Source organism: Microcaecilia unicolor, chromosome 10 (genome assembly GCF_901765095.1).
Source record: "Microcaecilia unicolor chromosome 10, aMicUni1.1, whole genome shotgun sequence".
Lineage (NCBI taxonomy): Eukaryota > Metazoa > Chordata > Amphibia > Gymnophiona > Siphonopidae > Microcaecilia > Microcaecilia unicolor.
In genome coordinates this window covers 156,318,089-156,341,398 of record NC_044040.1, presented here as the reverse complement: position 1 = coordinate 156,341,398, position 23,310 = coordinate 156,318,089, and the positions used below count along the sequence as shown (strand labels likewise).

The following is a 23,310-nucleotide window of genomic DNA, read 5'->3' as shown; positions in this document are numbered from 1 at the left end:
TCAAAGTAATCAGGTGATTTCAGTGATGGACCCACACACTTGGTGCATCGGGTGCCTTTGGCCTAACCATGCCCCCTAACTCGTGTTCTCTCTGTTTGAAAATGCAGTTGAAGACACAGAGGACACATCAGGTCCAGTAGGAGAGACTTTTTGGTTCCTCGAAGGCTGATCTATCAACATTGGCATCAGAAGCATCGACCTCGATGGCTGCCCAGACATCTGTTACCACTGAGAGTACACCGGCATCGAGGAAGTCTCCACCATCCTCGACACTGATAGCCTTTACTGGGACCAATCAGCATTGGACCTAACACCAAGGACACATATAGGTACATAGGATCTCTGCTTGATACAGTGCAAACTCAGGCTTTTCTGCCCCAGGTGAGAGCAGACACCTTAGTAGCAATTGCCTCGTAAGTCCGAAGCACCAAACAGTTCATGTCACCCCCCTGACTCATCTTCATTTGAGAGTGCCCCAATGGCCTCTGGCTTCCCAGAGGACTCAGACAGCTGGGAATCTAACGGATGTCATCCAAGTCCTCCAGAGTTGGATCCCTCTCTTCTCTGGTGGACAATTTGGTCGAATTTGATAGTGGGACTACCATTCCACTTCCTCAGAAGGTACTGACAACAGATGCATCCAACCTGGGATGAGGAATTCATGTCGATGGACTTCACACCCAAGGGATATGGTCTGCTCAAGAAACAGATCTCCGTATCAACCTCCTCAAGCTGAGGGCCATTTGGAATGCTCTAAAGGCTTTCAGAGATCGGTTATAGAACCAAATTATCCCCACCAGGTTGCAGTGTACTATGTGAACAAGCATGGAGGTATGGTCTCCTACCCCTTGTGTCAGGAAGTGATAGGGATGTGGCAGTGGGCCCCCCCCCCCCCCCTTCATGGGATGGTCCTGCAAGCCATGTACATAACAGGAAAGGACACACTGAGCAGAGTAATACAACCTCATGAGTAGTCTTTCAATATGGATGTTGCCCGCAAGATCTGAGAATGGGGCACCCCCTCGGTGGATCTTTTTTCCACTCTTCTCAACAACAAAGTCCCCCAGTTCTGTTCCAGGCTCAGAACACACAGCAGACTAACGTCATATGCCTATCTCCTACATTAGGGGACAGGTCTGCTGTACGCATATCCTTCAATACCTCTTATAGAGAGGACTTTGCAGAAATTCAAGCCAGATCATGGAACTATGATCCTAGTTGCCCTTTATTGGCTGAGGCAGATCTAGTTTCCACTTCTTCTGGGGTTGTCTTCTGAAGAACCATGAAGATTGGAATGTTTTCCAACTTCATCACACAGAACTAGGGATCCCTTTTGCATCCCATCCTCCAGTCCTTGGTCTTCATGGCCTGGATGTTGAGAATGTAAAGATTGCATCTTTGAATTTGTCTATGGGTATCTCCAGAATCTTGCTTGCTTCCAGGAAAGACTCCACTAAGAGGTGTTATTCTTTTAAGTGGAAGAGGTTTGCCATCTGGTATGAGGGCAAGGCCCTAGATCCTCTTGTCCTGCACAAAAACTGCTTGAATACAAGCTGTACCTCTTTGAGTCTGGTTTGAAAACTAACTCTGTAAGGGTTCATCTTGGTGCAATTAGTGCTTACCATTTCCGTGTAGGAGGTAATCCCATCTCTGTTCAGCTTCTAGTTCTTCGGTTTATTTATTTATTTATTACATTTGTACCCCGCTCTTTCCCACATACAGCAGGTCCAGTGCGGCTTACAGTAAAAGAAAACATCTTACATGGTAAAGAATACAGTAAAAAAAAAAAAAGGAAATGTGGGAACAGTATTATAAATTGTGATGATCATAACTACTTACATTATGAAAGGCATTACAAAGGACGTGAAAAGAACGTAATGAACTAGAATAGGGAAGGTAGACAAGGATATGATAGGTGAAAGGGAAGGAGAATGGAGGGAAGGATGGAGGGAAGAAGATGAGGGATTGAGAATAACATTGGGGTCAGAGTAAGCGTCGACGTCTTAGCAGGAGTATCGTAGGTGATCTGGTGGAATTAAGCTGGTCCATTAGGGTAAACTTGCTTGAAAAAATGGGACTTTAACATTTTCCTGAAAGGTAAATAGTTATTAATAGCTCGGATGGGTCTTGGGAGAGCATTCCAAAGTTGACTACCCAGAAAGGAGAAACTGGATGCATAGTATGTTTTGTACTTGACACCGTTGCAGTTTGGGAGGTGTAGATTGAGGTATGTTCGCGATGACATTCTATTTCTAATTGGGAGGTCAATCAGGTTGTTAATATAACTGGGGGATTCTCCTGATATGATCTTATGGATAATTGTATGGACCTTGAAGTATATTCTCTCTTTGATGGGGAGCCAGTGAAGCCTTTCTCGAAGGGGTGAGGCACTTTCAAATCTTGACTTTCCAAATATAAGTCTGGCTGCCGTGTTCTGGGCAGTCTGGAGACTTTTCAGGACTTGGGATTTACATCCAAGGAAAACACTGTTGCAATAATCAACCTGAGTGATGACTGTGGATTGAACCAAGTTCCAGAAAGTGTTCAGTGGAAGATAGGATTTCACTTGCTTCAGGATCCACATCATATTAAACATTTTCTTTGTGATCAGCTTAGCGTGGTTATCGAAGGATAGATGACTATCTATTGTAACTCCAAGGATCTTTAAACTACTGGAGATAAGGATGATTACATCTGGGGTTTTGAGGGTGGCCGAGAGAGGTGGGGAGTATTGAGACGAGAGGACTAGGCATCGAGTTTTTTCTTTATTTAATTTCATCTTAAAGGCATTGGCCCATGAGATCAAGGTGGACATACCAGTAGTGATTTTATCAGAGATTTTGGATAAATCTGATTTAAAGGGAATAAAAATGGTGACATCATCAGCATATATAAAGGGATTAAGGCCATGTTTGGCTAATAATCTGGCCAAGTGGATCATCATGATATTGAAGAGTATTGGGGAGAGAGGAGATCCCTGTGGTACTCCGCATTCAGACGACCATGGGGATGATATATTTGTGGTTCCTTTAACTTGATAAGACCTGGTTGTGGTGAAGTCTCTTAACCAATTGATAATATTACCTCCAATTCCAAGTTTGTCCAAAAGTTTAGCAAGAAAGTTATGATCTACCATGTCAAAAGCACTTGACAAATCAAATTGCAAAAGGAGGATTTTGTTTCCAGTCGTGATTTCCTGTTTGAATTTAGTTATTAGAGTAAGGAGGACCGTTTCTGTGCTGTGGGCAGATCGGAAGCCTGATTGTGACTCATGAAGGATAGAAAATTTCTGAATATATTCATTTAGTTGTGAGGTCACTCTATTCTCCATTAGTTTAGTGATTAGAGGAATGGAGGCAATTGGACGGCAGTTGGTAACGTCGTTTGAAGATTTCTTTGGATTTTTTGGTATAGGTGTTAATAAAATATTACCATGATTGGTAGGGAAGGAACCTCGTTGAAGCAGGAAGTTTATGTGAGTGGTGAGATCCAAGATGAAGCATGTTGGGGCATCTCTTAAAAGGTAATTTGGACATGGGTCTAGATGGCATTGTGACTTGGAGAGTATGAAGATGGTTTTGGTGACTTCTTCGGTTGTCAGGGGGGTGAAATTAGACCAAAATCTATAAGAGGTTTACTGTTAAGAAAGCCCCCCCCCCCACCCCCGTCAAACCTCCCACTGTGCCATGGGATCTCAATGTTGTTCTCACCCACCTGACGAAAGCTCCTTTTGAGCCATTTGACTCCTGTCATCTGAAGTTTCTGACCTGGAAAGCTGTGTTTTTGATGGTGGTCACTTCAACTTGCAGAGTCGGTGTGCTTCAGACCCTAGTAGCTGATACACCTTACACAAAGTTTCATCATAATAGAGTTTGGGCAAGGCTACCATTTTGAATAAAGCAGTCCAACCCAGCAAAGAAAGAGGGAGATCCCTCCACTTATCACATAACTTCTTAATGTGGTCGATCTTGTCCCACACATTGAGTTTATAAAGGCGTTTAACACTCGCACTAAGAAAAATCCCCAGATATTGGAGAATCCCAGGAGCCTGCTCCAATAAAGTCTGGGAGCTAGGAGAGCCACAGTACATAATTTCAGATTTGTAGTAATTAATTTTGAGAGCAGAAAAAAAGCCAAATTGGTTGATAAGTTGGACAACTACTGGCAAGTCCCTAGCCTGATCCCCCAGAAACAATAGCATGTCATCTGGAAAAGATGTATTTTTTGCTCTGTAGTCCCCAGCTGAATATCCAGTATAGTAGTAGCTATTGTGCTTAATTTAATGGTGAGGGGTTCTAGAGGTAGGACAAAAAGATGCAGAGACAAAGGGCAACCCTGTCAGATACCCTGACAGAGGGTGAAAGACTGAGTGAGCACCCCATTTAGTAACAGCTGGGCCTCAGGGGCCCTATAAACACCTGCAGCCAGTGCAGAAAGTCTCCACCGAACCCAAACCACCCCAACACACAATTCATGTAATCCTAATTCACCCGATCAACGGCCTTTTCGGCATCCAGGCTGACCAGCATTGTCCCCTTACCCAGACCTGCCCAAGTCCAAAGTGCCAACAAAACCTGAATAATGTTGGTGGGCGTGTATCACCCTGGAACAAAACCAGTCAGATCCGCATGCAGCAGTCTGGGGAGGGCCAGGTTCAGCTGGGATGCCAAAACTGAGGTCAAAATTTTAAGGCCTTGATAAAATGAGACTGTAGGAACCCACCAACTCTGTATCCATCTTTGGCTTAGAGAGCAGAACCACATGGGCCCTATTCTGATACAGCCCTATCACCACAAAATCTAGAAATTCCTTATATAAGGCACACAGTGAATCTGCCACCAAGTCAGCCATGAGTTTATAAAACGCGCTGCCAAACTCGTCCAAGCCTGGTGCCGTAGCCGATTTCAGTTTTTGTATGGCTTGTCGATTTTCCCCCACTGTCATAGGGCGTCCCAGCAATGTTGCCTCTTGGGTGTAACTTGGGGCAGCTCAAGATTTGGAAAAAAGGCATCCCGCTAAGTCACATCCATGTCATCTCTAAAGTACATGTGTTGGTAAAAATCTAAAAAAGCTCCAGCAATAGAAGGGGCATCATGCACAACAGCATCGTTCACGCAGATCCTGGTGATACTTTTGCGTATTTTCGAGGAAAGAGCAAGATGGGCTAACACTTTACCTGTCTAATACCCAGTGTACCTGAATGCAACTCACCTTGAGCTATTACTGAAAAAGATGTGAGCAAAAATCCAAATAAAATAAATTATGCCCCCATTTCTTGGAGTGACCATTGATTGACACCTAACACTAGAGAACAACACGAAAAACACAACCAAGAAGATGTTCCACTCAATGTGGAAACTAAAAAGAATATGACCTTTCTTCCCCAGGAGTGTTTTCCGCAACCTGGTACAATCAATGGTGCTCAGTCATCTAGACTATTGCAACGCACTATATGCCGGCTGCAAAGAACAAATAATCAAGAAACTCCAAACAGCCCAGAACACTGCAGCTAGACTTATATTCGGCAAACCAAAATTTGAAAGTGCCAAGCCCTTACGAGAAAAACTACACTGGCTCCCACTTAAGGAACGTATCGCTTTCAAGATATGCTCATTAGTTCATAAAATTATCCATGGAGACGCACCAGCTTACATGTCAGACCTGATTGACTTACCACCTAGGAATACCAAAAGATCATCCCGCACATTCCTCGATCTGCACTTCCCCAGCTGCAAAGGAATGAAATACAAACTAATGCATGTGTCAAACTTCACCTACCTGAGCACGCAGTTATGGAATGCACTACCACGCAGCTTGAAATCGGTTTACGAGAGAACAAACGTCCGCTCATTACTGAAGACCCACCTCTTCAATAAAGACTACCATAAAGATCAACCAATGTGAAAATGTACAAATCGCCCATCTATATTTAGAATTGTCTCTTAATATCTGCTTGTACACTATTACTCTGTCTTATTATCATCATGCTGACCAAAACCCTGCAATACTAAATGTTTATTAACTAACACTCTTCCACTATTCATGATGTGTTGTAAGCCACTTTGAGCCTGCAAAGAGGTGGGATAAGGTGGGATACAAATGCAACAAATAATAATAATAATAATTTATATAGCTTGTATTTATACAATAAGAAATTATATCTAGCTTTTTGATTTTAAAAGGGCATCTCATTCCGTGCCAGTCCTTTACACACTTCTTCTTTATCCGCACTACTCAGGGTAGCAACATGTCTCTTCCGCCAATATTGAAGCTGTGTGGTAAGGTCCAAAATCTGGGCGTGTCTCCTCTTTCTAACATGGCTAACATATCCAAGAATTTTGCCCCGCAAAACAACTTTGGTTGTTTCCCAAAGTGTAGTGGTGCTGGGGGCATCCACATTCCCAGGAGGCTGCACATTAGTTTCCAAAAACTCTTGCCAGGATTTCCTAAGGTACACCTAAAAATCACGATCTTGACACAAGATCGGATTCAAGTACCAAAGGGAGCCACACACATGCCGAAATCAAACTGAAGCTGCAACTCAAGAGCAAATTGGTCAGACATAGTTGGTAGCAAAATGTTGACCAATAATATGGAACAAAACGTGGAGGGGCATAATCGAACAGGGTGCCCAAGTTTTAATGGGGCCTTCCTCGCAGGACGGCTCCTTGAAGGGACGGGGAAACCCATATTATCGAAACAAGATGGGCGTCCATCTTTCGTTTCGATAATACGGTCGGGGACGCCAAAATCTCAACATTTAGGTCGACCTTAGAAATGGTCGTCCTCGGTTTTCGGCGATAATGGAAACTGAGGACGCCTATCTCATAACGACCAAATCCAAGCCCTTTGGTCGTGGGAGGAGCCAGCATTTGTAGTGCACTGGTCCCCCTCACATGCCAGGACACCAACCGGGCACCTTAGGGGGCACTGCAGTGGACTTCACAAATTTCTCCCAGGTTCATAGCTTCCTTACCTTGGGTACGGAGCCCCCCAAAACCCACTCCCCACAACTGTACAACATTACCATAGCCCTAAGGGGTGAAGGGGGGGCACCTAGATGTGGGTACAGTGGGTTTCTGGTGTGTTTTGAAGGGCTAACATTTACTACCACAAGTGTAACAGGTAGGGGTGGGATGGGCCTGGGTCCGCCTGCCTGAAGTGCACTGCACCCACTAAAACTGCTCCAGGGACCTGCATACTGCTGTCATGGAGCTGGGTATGACATTTGAGGCTGGCAAAAAATATTTAAAAAAAATTTTTTGAGGGTGGGAGGGGGTTAGTGACCACTGTGGTAGTAAGAGGAGGTCATCCCCGATTCCCTCCGGTGGTCATTTGGTCAGTTTGGGCACCTTTTTGAGGCTTGGTAGCAAGAAAAAATGGACCAGGTAAAGTTGGCCAAGTGCTCGTCAGGGACGCCCTTCTTTTTTCCATTATCGACCGAGAACGCCCATCTCTTAAGCACACCCCAGTCCCGTCTTTGCTACGCTGCTGATACGCCCCCGTGAACTTTGGTCGTCCCCACAACGGAAAGCAGTTGAGGGCGCCCAAAATCGTCTTTCGATTATGCCAATTTGGGCGACCCTGAGAGAAGGATGCCCATCTCCTGATTTGTGTCGAAAGATGGGCGCCCTTCTCTTTCAAAAATAAGCCTGATAGTCTCTGAAATTAAAAAAAAAAAAAAATCCAATCTACTATAGGTGTTATGGGCTTTAGAATAAAAAGTATGCCAGGTTTCCAAAGGCTGTAACTGAGACATGAGAAAATTGACCCTCTTATTAAAGTGATTAGGAACTGGGCAACAATCAACTGGGGCTGGGCTACTATATTGAAATCACCCCCAAGCACTATAGAGTAGCCATCATATTGACCCACTAACTAAACATTTTGAGAAAAAAGCATGGTCATACACGTTCAGGGTACAAACATTCCCCAGAATTAATTTATGGCCCTTTATTTCCCCCACAAAAATGACATATCTCCCTTGTTTATGCAGCACAATACCTAAGCCTTTCTAAGCCAAAATTGCCACTCCACGCTGCCTGCCATTAAAGGAGGAGGCCCAGACCTCTCCCATCCACGCTCTATCCGCAGCGTCTTGTGCTCCAAATCAGAAAGATGCGTTTCTTGTAAGAACACCACTTCTATTTGCTGTTTCTTAATGGGTACATTGAGAGAGAGAAGCCGCAGCGTGTTCATGGGGGCAGGGGATCCCGGGGCAAACAGTAGAGATAATAACATACAGAATGGCAATACAGGGGCCCCAGTCTGCCTAATCTTGCAAATTCAAAAAAGAATCACTGGAACATGCTAAGGTTCCGGCTCCCATCCTCCAAATCCTGGGGAATCCTATAAACCAATTAATCGAAACTATCATCATGCTTATCTAAGTCCCTCAATGTGATCTTGCTACTGCTTATGATTTAATGGAGGAAAAACCTCAACAGACTCCTGGTTGTATGGCTCGATAGCCTTCAAATATCCGGAGCACTTGCTGTCATCATTGGCGTAAAAACCTCCATAAGTCTGTTTAATTTTGTAGACATTTTTTAACACTTCTTTTAGTGTAAACATATGCAAAATGTAGTGACTTACCTTGCTGTAGCACAGTCTCCTTCTCTTCCCACGGCCAACAATGGCCAAGGTTTCGATTCCTTCCTCATGGTCTGTGGTACTCGTGACTGTCTATGAGAGAACAGCATATACGTCGGACAATAATTCTCTCTAGCAAGTCACAGTATATACAGAACTTATCTCTGTGCCTCACTTCACTAATGCAGCCCGGTATTGTGTCCGGTAGTGCCTGCCCACAGTGCTTCCTAGAGATTTGAACTCTAGAATTGAGTGGAGTCACTTTTTCTAATGAGGGGGGGCTTTAATTTTTCCAAGCTGTTTGTCCGGGACAGATAGACAGCGTCTTACATCATCCTATATATTAGAGCGGTATGTAGGCAGGCACTATTATCTGAAGTATATACTGGTCTCTCATAGACAGTCACGAGTACCATGGACCCTGAGGAAGGAATCGAAACCTTGGCCATTGTTGGCCGTGGGAAGAGAAGGAGACTGTGCTACAGCAAGATAAGTCAATACATTTTGTATATGTTTACACTAAAAGAAGTGTTAAAAAATGTCTAGAATTGAGTGGAGTCACTTTTTCTAATGAGGGGGGCTTTAATTTTTCCAAGCTGTTTATTGGCCGGGACAGATAGACAGCGTCTGACATCATCCTATATATTAGAGCGGCATGTAGGCAGGCACTACTGGACACAATACTGGGCTGCAGTAGTGAAGTGAGGCACGGAGATAAGTTCTGTATATACTGTGACTTACTAGAGCGAATTATTGTCTGAAGTATATACTGTTCTCTCATAGACAGTCACGAGTACCATGGACCCTGAGGAAGGAATCGAAACCTTGGCCATTGTTGGCCATGGGAAGAGAAGGAGACTGTGCTACAGCAATCTACGTCACTACATTTTGCATATGTTTACACTAAAAAGTTAAAAACATTGTGTAGAGTCGGACGGCACCACTTAACATGCTGAACTGTGCTTAATTAGAGAGATAACGTAATGGGGGGGGGGGGGGGGAAGGAATGGTCAAAGTGGAGGAGGGTGAAAATTTTGATGTAGAATTTATAGTATTTTAACAATTGCCGGGTATGTACTGCTACTTGGATTGTTATATGTACGGTTTGCTGGCTATGTTAACATGTTGAGTCATCAATAAAAAAATGTTGAAACATAAAAATTGTGTAGAACATTAATTAGACTTATGGAGGTTTTTACGCCAATGATGACAGCAAGTGCTCCGGGTAGTTGAAGGCTATCAAGCCATACAACCAGGAGTCTGTTGAGGCTTTTCCTCCATTAAATCATAAGCAGTAGCAAGATCACATTGAGGGACTTAGATATTGTCGATTGATTTGTTACTGAAGTAATATTATCCTCTTGGCTCTTAGATTTGATTATAGTTGAATCCTGTAAACCAACCATAGAGAACTGCCTACCCAACCCTAAAACCCAAACCCTCCTATTCAGTCACCCAAAAACACACACCTTGAGTAATCTGGACCTTTGCGGAACACTGGACAACAAACTTAATGCCGCTGTTCCAGAGGTCCATGTAGTAAGGTGCCAAAGCATGTCTACTGGCCGCCACCTGTCCAGAATAGTTGTTAAACAAAAGCAGCTTACCAACTTCATAGTCCAGCATGCAGGTCTTACGATAAAGTGCCATCAGATGTTCCTTCTCTGCAGAGTTAAGCACCCGGGCCAACATAGGCCTAGACTGTTTGGTATCGTGACACTGAGGCCCAACCCGGTGGAGCTGCTCAATTTTGAAGCCCCTGGCCAGTGTCTCCATACTGTTCAAGCTACACCCCCAGGAACACCTACATGCAGACTTCTTAGACACATGCTTAACAAAGGAATATAGTTAAGGGAGCCCATAATACAATTCTTCCAGCCCTCCCTTTTTTTTTTATATTTTATTTAAATTCCACAAAGGGAAAAAGGGAGGAGGTACCTCCTGTGACAAGGCCCCATAGGAGCTAATGCTAGATAGCATTCCTCAACAAGCTCAAGGCTGCAGAGGGGCAGTGAACCCCTCTGGGCCCATCTAGGAGAAAGGTTGTAATTTGACTGTGAGGAGCCTACCCTGGCCAACCTCAACCACTAACACAAGTAGTAGCTTGTGTACATGTTATCATAAATATCCTGCTGCACCAATCCAACCTGCACCATCTGCTGGAGGCAGAGAAATACTGACAGAATCCTGGCTGCACCACTTCTTAGACTGGTGGTGTCCTTAGAATTTCAGGGTTTTTTTCCTCCTATCTGCTGGTAAGGCGAATAACTCACTGGATTGATTTAGCAGGAATCAAGGATCGGAAATTATCCAGTAAGAGTCAATTTTACTTTTCTCTGTGTAAAAAGGTCTTTAATATTACCCCCATTGTGACTATGTATTTAGTACATATTTAAAATTGTACCTTGAATAGTAATTTTGTCTTTCAGGGTCCTGGTCTTTTGGATTAATTTCTGTTGGATAAGATATCTGACGTGTAATGTAATGCAGGATATGGGAGTGAATTAATTTTTGGATAGATTTGGGGCAGCTGCACTGTGTGTGTGTTTTAAATGTGTGTTACTCCCCCACCCCCTTTTCTCCCTCTGATGTGGACTGGATTAATCGTGGTATTTCTGTTAAATCAGGGTTTTCAAAATGTATCTTGTCAGATTATTGCACGTCTTATTGAGAGACTAAGAGGGGCATTTTCCTTAAATTTGGGTGTCCCTAGATTTGAACGTCCCTAGACATGGACGTTTCTGACTTTCGGCAATTTTCGAAACCAAAGACGTCCATGCAAGCCATTTGGGTGTGGGAAGAGCCAGCATTTGTAGTGCACTGGTCCCCCTGACATGCCAGGACACCAGCCGGGTACCCTAGGGGGCACTGCAGTGGGTTTCATAAATTGCTCCCAGGTATATAGCTCCCTTACCTTGTGTTCTGAGCCCCCCAAAACCCACTACCCACGACTGTATACCACTACCATAGCCTTTACGGGTGAAGGGGGCACCTATATGTGGGTACAGTGGGTTTCTGGTGGGTTTTGGAGGGCTCACTGTTTTCTTCACAAATGTAACAGGTAGTGGGGGTATGGGCCTGGGTCCGCCTATCTGAAGTGCACTGCAGTACCTACTAAAACTGCTCCTGGGACCTGCATGCGCTGTCATGGACTTGAGCATGACATCTGAGGCTGGCACGACATATTTTTAAAGATGTTTTTTGAGGGTGGGGAGGGGATTAGTGACCACTAGGGGAGTAACGGGGTGTCATCCCCGATTCTCTCCGGTGGTCATTTGGTCATTTTGGACACCTTTTTGTGCCTTATTCGTAATAAAAACATGTCCAGGTGAAAATGTCTTAAGTGTTCATCAGGGACATCCTTGGGTTTTTTTTTTAAATTATGGGTCAAAGACGTCCAAGTCCCGCCTTCGCTACACCTCTGACACACCCCCTTGAACTTTGGATGTCCTTGCGACGGACTGCAGTTGGAGACATCCAAAATCGGGTTTCGATTATACCGATTTGGACGTCCCTGGGAGAAGGACGTCCATCTTCCGATTTATGTTGAAAGATGGACGTCGTCCTCTTTCAAAAATGAGCCCATAAATGTTTCTATGAAATGTGAACTGCTAAACCTAATTATTTGAAAGGCTTGATATATTGCCAGTCACGCTGGACAAATACTGCTAAGCGGTTTACAATAGATAAAAGAAGAGAATAAGAGGAGAAGGAATTCCAAATTGTACTTGGGATTTAGGCATAATGCCAGGATTAGCATCCCAGTTCTTAAAAAAAAAATTCTGATCTTTTATTTTCATAGAATTGACTCCATTATATTATGGTGGGCATTGTGTGCGCCTAGGAGGGAGGTTTTTAATGAGCCACCAAACCACTTCCAGTTAGTGTTCCTTGGAGATCCTCCCATTCGGGTATTAATTAAGCTCAGTCTGCACAGTTTCTCAGATCTTACAGGATCAGATCCCAGGAAATGTGACTGCAGATAATGTAGATACATATATTTTTTTGTGTTTTTAGGGGTCCTGTAAATGAAGATGTGTTTGCTACACTCAATGTAACAGAAGTAAAGGACATTCATCCCAGCATTCAGGAAATCACGGAACAGATATACCATCTCTTACTGCAGGTATTTGAGAGATTCTTCATTAGAGTTTATATTTTTTTCTTGAATGTATGCTTAGAAATTCATTGCCCAGTGACACTGTATCAGTTGGTGTTTAATTTCTAAATGAGAATTGGACAGATGTCATAAACTGTTATATTCAAACAGAATTCACAGTTGCATTCAGGTCTAGATTTACTGATTGTGCTATTACATTAATGCCCACTAATATGCATTTTTGTTCTTGGTCTGCTAGATCCCGTTTTATGCAGAGGGGCCTATTTACTAATAATGGGGCCCTTTTACTAAGCTATGCTAGTAAATGGGCTTGGCACATCTTACACGGGCCTTTCCCACTCGCTAAGCTTATTTCTAACATGGCTGTGAAAAGCAGGGTTGCCAGGTGGAAAATTTTTTTCCCACCCAAACCAGCCTAAATCCAGCCCAAACCCCGCCCCTGACACCCCCACCCCCGCGTCATCGGCCCCGCCTCCCCGTCATCGGCCCCACCTCCCCGTCATCAACCCCGCCCAAAAGTCATTAACCCCGCCCCCCCCCCCCGCGGCCCAAAAAACCGCCCAAAAGACCAAAAAGCAGCCCAAAAAACCGCAACCCGCCGCGGGCAAAAATTTCCCGCGGCGGGTCGCGGAAAACCGCCCAATTGGGCGGTAAAACCGCCCACCTGGCAACACTGGTGAAAAGGTCTTTTTTCTATTTGTTGCATTTTTTTTTTTGTAAATATCTTTATTGAAGTGCAGGACAAACCACATAGCAGAAAACAAACAGAAGTATTGAACCAACTGCAACAACAAGGAATTTTAATAAAGATATACAGCAGTGTATGTTTCACATGCATGAATCGTCCTATCGTCCTGCTCATTTTCCGTTACCCAACAGGCACCCCCCCTCCCCCGTCCACTCCGGATTTACATCGCACACATCTATCATCCTCCCAGAGGCCCATCTGCTTTCCCTTAGCTCTGGTAATAAAAGCTTTAGCTGCATCTCTTGCAGATTTGCACTAGGAGAGACTTTAGTGGATAGTACAAAACATGCTAACAACTCCGCTTCAGTCACCTCCTCCCCCAACTGTTCCCCCCCACCAACTGAGCAGTACAAGAGGACGGACGGTGCTCCCTGCCCATGGCATACCATATTGCTAATTTGTTTGTATGTGCGGGTATTTGACAAAAAAGCTTATCCAGAAGGGTGAAAAACAAGCCTCTTTCCCTGGAGGAGGACAAAGAAGAGCAATAGTGTCTCAACTGCAGGAAAGAGAAAAAATCTGTTTGAGATAATTGCCATTGTGCTTTCGCCTGCTCAAATGCTAGGAAGACATCTCCCTTCGAGGCTGCGAAATGCCCAACGTACTGACAACCCCCCACTGCCCAAGCCTGGAAACGAGACATCCCCTGCCCTGCTGGGAAGCAAGGGTTATCAACCACTGATATAAAGGGAGAGGGTCCAGAAGCTCCCCCAACATGGCATCTCCACCAGAACCAAGCCCTATGCAGAGGCCAAAGCAGACAATGAGGTGAATTTTCGAAACAGAAGGACGCCCATCTCCTGACACAAATCGGGAGATGGGCTTCCTCTCAGGCATAATGGAAAGCCGATTTTGGGCTTCCTGAACTGCTTTCCGTCGCGGGGGCGACCAAAATTCACGGGGACGTGTCGGCACTGTACTGGAGGCAGGACTGGGGTGTGATTTAGAGATGGACACCCTTGGCCGATAATGGAAAAAAGAAGAGCGTCCCTCACGAGCATTTGGACGACTTTACTTGGTCCATTTTTTTTCACGACCAAGCCTCGAAAAGGTGCCCGAACTGACCAGATGACCACCGGATAGAATCGGGGATGACCTCCCCTTACTCCCCCAGTGGTCACCAACCCCCTCCCACCCAAAAAAATTTTTTTTAACATTTTTTGCCAGCTTCTATGCCAGCCTCAAATGTCATACCCAGCTCCATCACAGCAGTATGCAGGTCCCTGGTGCAGTGCACTTCAGGCAGGCGGACCCAGGCCCGTGCCCCCCTTCACCCCTTAGGGCTATGGTAGTGATGCACAGTTGTGGGGAGTGGGATTTGGGGGGCTCAGCACCGAAGGTAAGGGAGCTATGCACCTGGGAGCAATTTGTGAAGTGCACTTCAATGCCCCCTAGGGTGCCCGGTTGGTGTCCTGGCATGTGAGGGGGACCAGTGCACTATGAATGCTGGCTCCTCCCACGACCAAATAGCATGGATTTGGTCGTTTTTGAGATGGGCATTCTCGGTTTCCATTATCGCCAAAAACCGGGGACGACCATCTCAAAAACGACCTAAGGATGACCATCTCTAAGGTTGACCTAAATTTCATGGTTTGGGCGTCCCCGACCATATTATCGAAATGAAAGAAGGACGCCCATCTTGTTTCGATAATACGGGTTTCCCTGCCCCTTTACGGGGCTGTCCGAGGATGCCCTCATGACAACTTGGGCGCCCCCCGTTCGATTATTCCGCTCCATGCAACCTCCTGCCCCTCATCGTTGGCAACTGCAACACATTAAAGGCAGAGTATGGGAATGAGCAATCCTCCTACATATAGCACGGGGTAAACCTGCAGACCCCCATATGCAATTCATGTATACATCTGAGCAACGCTGCCACATTATACAGACGAAACCCCCCCCCCCCCCCCGTCCCGAGAGCGAACTAGCTTAGCGTATCCAATCCTCGCCTTTCGTCCTGCCCAAATAAATGCACTTATGATCCCTTTATACGAGTCTTCTTCCCGTTTAGCAATCCATATAGGCAACATCTGCAAAGGATATAGAATCTTAGGAAGCATAACCATTTTAACGAGCGCTACCCTGCCTAACAGCAAAAGTGGCAGGTCTTTCCAGCAATGGCATAAAGATTTAATATGTTCCAGTTTTTCCTGAATTTTCTTGCGGTAGACCACCTCCATATCTCTATGCAGGTAGACTCCCAGATATTTTAAGACTCCAGATGACCATGCCAGAGGGAAAGCGGGCAGCTGCTGACTCGCGCAAGGGGAGGACACGAGCAAGGCCTCAGATTTTTCAGAATTAATTTTAAGCCCCGAGAAAGAGCCAAATTGCATAATGAGAGACACCAGTTTCGGGACAGATTCCGACGCTCGGTCTAGGTATATAAGCATATCGTCAGCGAACAGGTTGATCCTAAACTCCTGAGACCCAACCCTGATCCCTCCAAACTCTCTGGATTGTCTGATCTTTATGGCCAAAGACTCCAAGGACAGCACAAATAACGTAGGAGACGGGGCAGCCCTGCCTCGTGCCTCGCTCCAGCCTGAATTCTGTGGTTAGAGCCCCGTTAATCAGGATCTGTGCTGTCGGGATGACTGTATAGAGACCTGATACCCCCTAGAAATTCCCCCATGATGCCAAATTGCAGAAGCATCCAAAACAGATAATCCCACAAAATTTTATCAAAAGCTTTCTCTGCATCCAGGCTCGCTATGATAAAGTCTCCTGGGGCACTGCCCTCAGTATATTAAAGGAGGCGTAACGCCCTGGAACAAGCCCGGCCTGGTCTGAGTGTATCAATTCTGGTAGTATGTTCCCTAATAAGTACATAAGTAGTGCCATACTGGGAAAGACCAAAGGTCCATCTAGCCCAGCATCCTGTCACCGACAGTGGCCAATCCAGGTCAAGGGCACCTGGCACTCTCCCCAAACGTAAAAACATTCCAGACAAGTTATACCTAAAAATGCGGAATTTTTCCAAGTCCATTTAATAGCGGTCTATGGACTTGTCCTTTAGGAATCTATCTAACCCCTTTTTAAACTCCGTCAAGCTAACCGCCCGTACCACGTTCTCCGGCAACGAATTCCAGAGTCTAATTACACGTTGGGTGAAGAAAAATTTTCTCCGATTCGTTTTAAATTTACCACACTGTAGCTTCAACTCATGCCCTCTAGTCCTAGTATTTTTGGATAGCGTGAACAGTCGCTTCACATCCACCCGATCCATTCCACTCATTATTTTATACACTTCTATCATATCTCCCCTCAGCCGTCTCTTCTCCAAGCTGAAAAGCCCTAGCCTTCTCAGCCTCTCTTCATAGGAAAGTCGTCCCATCCCCACTATCATTTTCGTCGCCCTTCGCTGTACCTTTTCCAATTCTACTATATCTTTTTTGAGATACGGAGACCAGTACTGAACACAATACTCCAGGTGCGGTCGCACCATGGAGCGATACAACGGCATTATAACATCCGCACACCTGGACTCCATACCCTTCCTAATAACACCCAACATTCTATTCGCTTTCCTAGCCGCAGCAGCACACTGAGCAGAAGGTTTCAGCGTATCATCGACGACGACACCCAGATCCCTTTCTTGATCCGTAACTCCTAACGTGGAACCTTGCAAGACGTAGCTATAATTCGGGTTCCTCTTACCCACATGCATCACTTTGCACTTGTCAACATTGAACTTCATCTGCCACTTGCACGCCCATTCTCCCAGTCTCGCAAGGTCCTCCTGTAATCGTTCACATTCCTCCTGCGACTTGACGACCCTGAATAATTTTGTGTCATCGGCGAATTTAATTACCTCACTAGTTATTCCCATCTCTAGGTCATTTATAAATACATTAAAAAGCAACGGACCCAGCACAGACCCCTGCGGGACCCCACTAACTACCCTCCTCCACTGAGAATACTGGCCACGCAATCCTACTCTCTGCTTCCTATCTTTCAACCAGTTCTTAATCCATAATAATACCCTACCTCCGATTCCATGACTCTGCAATTTCTTCAGGAGTCTTTCGTGCGGCACTTTGTCAAACGCCTTCTGAAAATCCAGATATACAATATCAACCGGCTCCCCATTGTCCACATGTTTGCTTACCCCCTCAAAAAAATGCATTAGATTGGTGAGGCAAGACTTCCCTTCACTAAATCCGTGCTGACTTTGTCTCATCAGTCCATGTTTTTGTATATGCTCTGCAATTTTATTCTTAATAATAGCCTCCACCATCTTGCCCGGCACCGACGTCAGACTCACCGGTCTATAATTTCCTGGATCTCCTCTGGAACCCTTCTTAAAAATCGGAGTAACATTGGCTACCCTCCAGTCTTCCGGTACTACACTCGATTTTAGGGACAGATTGCATATTTCTAACAGTAGCTCCGCAAGTTCATTTTTTAGTTCTATTAATACTCTGGGATGAATACCATCAGGTCCCGGTGATTTACTACTCTTCAGCTTGCTGAACTGACCCATTACATCCTCCAAGGTTACAGAGAATTTGTTTAGTTTCTCCGACTCCCCCGCTTCAAATATTCTTTCCGGCACCGGTGTCCCCCCCCCAAATCCTCCTCGGTGAAGACCGAAGCAAAGAATTCATTTAATTTCTCCGCTACGGCTTTGTCCTCCTTGATCGCCCCTTTAACACCATTTTCGTCCAGCGGCCCAACCGACTCTTTGGCCGGTTTCCTGCTTTTAATGTATCTAAAAAAATTTTTACTATGTATTTTTGCTTCCAACGCTAATTTCTTCTCAAAGTCCTTTTTTGCCCTCCTTATCTCCGCTTTGCATTTGGCTTGGCATTCCTTATGATCTATCCTGTTACTTTCAGTTGGTTCTCTTCTCCACTTTCTGAAGGATTGTTTTTTGGCTCTAATGATTTCCTTTATCTTACTGTTTAGCCACGCCGGCTGACGTTTAGTCTTTTTTCCCTTTTTTCTAATACGTGGAATATATTTGTCCTGAACCTCCAGGATGGTGTTTTTAAACAGCATCCACGCCTGATGCAAGTTTTTTACTCTGCGAGCTGCTCCTTTCAGTCTTTTTTTCACCATTTTTCTCATTTTGTCGTAATCACCTTTTCTATAGTTAAACGCTAGCGTACTTGATTTCCTAGTTTCACTTCCTTCAATGCCAATATCAAAACCGATCATATTATGATCACTGTTATCAAGCGGCCCTCGTATCGTTACCCCCTGCACTAGATCATGAGCACCACTAAGGACTAAGTCTAGTATTTTTCCTTCTCTTGTCGGCTCCTGAACTAGCTGTTCCATGAAGCTGTCCTTGATTTCATCAAGAAATCTTATGTCCCTTGCGTGTACAGATGTTACATTAACCCAGTCTATATGCGGGTAATTGAAATCCCCCATTATTATTGTGTTGCCCAGTTTGTTTGTTGGCAAATAGTTTGATATCCTGATTCAGGAGTGAGATGAGCCAGTATGAACCAAGCATTTCCACATCCCTTCCCGACTTGGGCAACACTACAATATGAGCATGTGTCAATCTTTCCCCCCCCCCCCCCCCCCCCCCCCCCCCGGTATTGCATAAATGATGACAAAGTTCCTGGAAGGGGGGTCCAATTTTCCCACCCAAAATTTTATAAAACTCAGGGCCCAAGCCATCAGGTCCAGGTGCCTTCGCCAATTTAAAGCGCCATATAGCTTGGCATATCTCTGACATCGCAATGGGAGCGTTTAAGGCATCCCGCTGGGCCTGCATCAGTTGTGGCAGATTTAGGTCCCTGAAAAATGAATCTCTCTGTGTCTGTTCCATCTCCCCTTTATCATAGAGTGCCCTTTACAAATCTACAAAAGCCTTCTGGACCTCCTCTGATGCTGTTACCACTCTACCCTCTTGCGTTCGTATTTTAGTTATTACTTGCTTCGCTCCTCTATGCTTAACCAGTGAAGCCAGTAGTCTACCCACCTTGTTCCCCCATCGGTACAAGTTAAACTTATACGCTCTATCGTTTAAAAGATCATTAATCTGTTGTCGTACAGCATTATATTCCTTCCTCACCCCCTCGTCCCTAGTCAGGATGTGTTTGCCTCAAAGCCCCTGAAACTGGTCAGTCAGCTTCAACAATTGGATCTCTCTATCTCTACGAGATTGCACTGTGTAGGCCAATATTTTCCCCCTCAGCACCGCCTTGCCTGCCTCCCAGTAAGTGACAGGGTTAACTGAATCCAGGTCGCTGTCTACAAGATAATGCTCCCAGGCCTGAATCAGGAACTGCCAAAAGTTATCTAAGTACAGGGTAGGATTCATACACCACATTCTCACCTGCTCTCCCTTGTGCCAGCGGATGTCCGCTCACACCAAGCAATGATCCGAGACTGCCCCGTCCGCAATATCAGCAGCTACTACCCGGTACAACAAGGAGGGGTCTAACAGTAGATAATCGAGCCTCGTGTGAACTCCATGCACCTGAGAAAAGGAGGTATAATCATGGTTTTCAGGATGCAACACCCTCCAGATATCCAGAAGACCCAACTCATGCATGAGGAAGTTCACCCCTCTATCCCTCCAGGCAGGCGCTCTGGGTTTTTCAGGAGCACAATCTATAAGGTGGTCTGCTGTAATATTAAAATCCCCCCCCCCCCCCCCCAGAAACAGTTGGTACCCACTCAGGGACAAAAGATGTGCCAGCAGGCGGGAGAAAAAGGAATGAGAATACATGTTAGGGGCATAAACAGAGCAGAAAGCCACTCTCCTTCCCGCTACCTCTACCACCCATAGAACAAACCGGCCTTCCGGCTCTTGAGCTAATTTGTGCAAAACAACTTGGTGCTTTTTATGGAACAAAATAGCTACCCCTCTTTACCTGCCATTGAAGGAAGAAAATACTAAATCCCCCACCCAATTAATTTTTAAATGCTCCGCCTGCGTAAGGTGGGTCTCCTGCAAAAACATGACATCCACTCTCATCTTGGCACAATATGAAAGGATTTTTGTTCGCTTTATAGGAGAATGGATGCCATCCACATTTAGGGAGTCAAACCTCAGATTACTCATGAGTCAGTAACCCATCAGCTGCATTGCTCGGCTCGACATACGCATCCTCACTACCCAAGAGGCGGTGCCCCGCCCCTCCCAGCGCCCTCCCCTTGTGGCTCGTGCAACACAGAGAAGAAAAGAAAAGTCCCCAACTGGCTCCCAGGTTTCCAGGAATCCCATCCCAGCCCCAAACCTGCCCCCCTCTATTCCCACCACTCACACAGAGAGACCAAACACTCACCAACTGCCTTACCCTCCCCACATACATATGCCTAGAAAACCCCTGACCACTACCCATAATCCCTCCCCAGAACACACAGTGTTACAACTTCCCCTCACAGAAGGGCCCCCCCCCCCCCCCCCCCCCCCCCCCCCCAAGCAAACCGAATGCAAGAAAATTAACTTGCCACTTCTGGCATAACAAGCATCCTTTCAAAGAGAGTAAAAACTGGAAACAAGGACAAGTACAAAGTAATCCGCTTGTGATCATCCAAAACAGTCAAAAAACATCAAATCGCAAAACACAATTCAGCTCAACAAGTCGCAAACCATTGGAGTGTCGTTGCTCAGGACCCGCAGTAAGCTATCTTACTCACACTCCCCGCTCTGGTTGCAACAGACATCACTGCTCCTCAAAAGTTTTGTATAGCACCACCACAAAACAGAGGTACATGCCTCCAAACCGAAGAAACTGGCTCACCAGCCATTGTGATGTCCCTTAGGGCAGCTGTCCCAGAAAGGCCTTGAGCTCCTCTGGCATCTCCATAAACAGTGTAGCATTGTTATGTACCACCCGCACTCGCGCAGGGTATTGTAAAGAAAATGTAATTCCTTTGTTAAATAGCTCTTCAGAGGAACTTTTTGAACAAATATCCTGCTGAGGTTACTGGGCATTTTGAACAGTTAGGATATAACATGTATTAGTGGGTTTGCTCCATTAAGGTTTTATTGTGAAATGTGTATGAGTGTGCATTTGTAAATGAGTGTGTATGAAGGAATGATATGTTAAGGTATTAGGTTTTGTAAGCAAATAAATAATAAAGGTATTTTCTAAAAATGAATTAACTGGCAGAGAGATTTATACTGGTAAGTTTGTTAAATAGCTGAGAGCAATATGGCGATAAATGCCTGCGCAGGTCAGAAACGCGCGGAGAAAAATCTTGGAACACTAACACTTTATTCCTTGGTAAGATACTTCTTTCCCTTGACGCCATTTAGCCATGAGTTGAGACTTTTCAGCATAGTTGAGGATCCTGGCAATCACCAGACGTGGCCTCTTGTTTTGTTCCCGAAGCACTCCCATGCGGTGCATTCGCTCTATCTGCAATTTCTGGCCCTCCACTTCCAAGCCCAGCTCACGGGGCAGCCAAGACTCCATCACGTCCCAGAGTTCTTTTTCCTTCACAGATTCAGGCAACCCAACTAGCCGGATATTATTACAGCGGCTTCTGTTTTCCTGATCCTCCACCCTATCCTCCAAGTTCTTACAGCATTTCTCCAGCTCTGCTACTTGGGAGGTCATGGCATTCGTCGCATCTTCCTGTTGTGAGATTCTGTCCTCTACTTGTTGTAAGCGTGTGTTTTGCATAGCCATGCCCTCCCTAGCAGGCCATGGGGTCTTTGCTGGCATAACCGCAACACTGCCCCTCCAGAACGTCCCGACTTCACCAGCTGGTGCCTGGAGTCATATCTCAGCAGGTTGCCAATTCTGGGGTCCGATGTGAGGGGGGGGGGGGGGGGTAAGACAGATATTAAAGCTGATTTTAGCATAGAAGCGGGGAGATCAGCCGACAGGCGTCCGCTCAGGTCTCATCCATCACGTGACCCTATTTTTTGCATTTCTTTTAAAACAATCAGCAGGGGAGCACTTACCATATCCTATTTAGGAGGTGCTAAGGGCTCCCAAATTATGCCAGTTAGCACAGCAGTAATGTCAGCACAGTAGCTGATTAGCACATCCACACCGATTCTCTGCTGCTGACAGTCCCTCTCAAAATAAAAATAAATATTGCACACTTAGCGCACACAGATAGCAAAACTAATGTAGAATACTTTAGCATGTCCTGTGTTAGGCCATTTTTGTTGGGTTAGGCATGCATTAGTTCCTAACACAGATTAGTAAAAGAGCCCCAATGTACATTAACAGCATTAATGCTTGCAAACACTGTAGTATATTTTAGTAAATTTAGCATTCAGGGACTCTGCATACTACATTTTTTTCACATGTGCAGAGTTATTTTTATGTTTGGGGTTTGAAGGAATTTTATTTTGATAATTTCATCAAAACTTACCCACAGGAGCAGCAGCTTTCAGAGAAGGACCTGTAGTCTTTTTCTGGATGCTGGTTACAAGTACCAGCTACTAAAAGTAATCTGTGTTTGAAATGGAGTGTATTTTGTACAAAGTATTCTTTAAGCTTATATTTAGAGGTTCCACTAGTTAAGGGCATTTGAACATAAGAATAGCCATACTGGGTCATTCCAGTGGTCCATCTAGCCCAGTATCCTGCTTCCAACAATGGGCAATCCAGGTCACAAATACTGACAAACCCAATTAAATTTCATCTGCCATTTGGATGCCAAGTCTTCCAATTTCCTAAGGTCGTCTTGCAATTTTTCACAATCCGCGTGTGTTTTGACAACTTTGAATAGTTTTCTGTCATCTGCAAATTTAATCACCTCACTCATTCCGTTTTCCAGATCATTTATAAATGTTTTAAAAATTTTTTATTTATAACCATTTAAATTTTTACAAGCGATAAAACAACTTGCTGGAAATACAGAGAAAGTAATATGTAGGAATTATTTCAGTCAGGTAATTCTATTCTCTTCCTTAGCC

At 45.0% G+C, this 23,310-nt stretch overlaps 1 protein-coding gene across 1 annotated transcript in view; it reads left to right on the top strand.

Annotated features, from left to right (window-relative positions):
- The window catches only part of PER2 (period circadian regulator 2), a 199,369-nt gene that overhangs the window by 55,998 nt on the left and 120,061 nt on the right, over positions 1-23,310 (top strand). Inside the window, exon 12 of the mRNA XM_030215648.1 lies at positions 12,610-12,718. Within this exon, the coding sequence (XP_030071508.1) occupies positions 12,610-12,718 (109 nt within the window). The remainder of the gene's footprint in view (positions 1-12,609; positions 12,719-23,310) is intronic.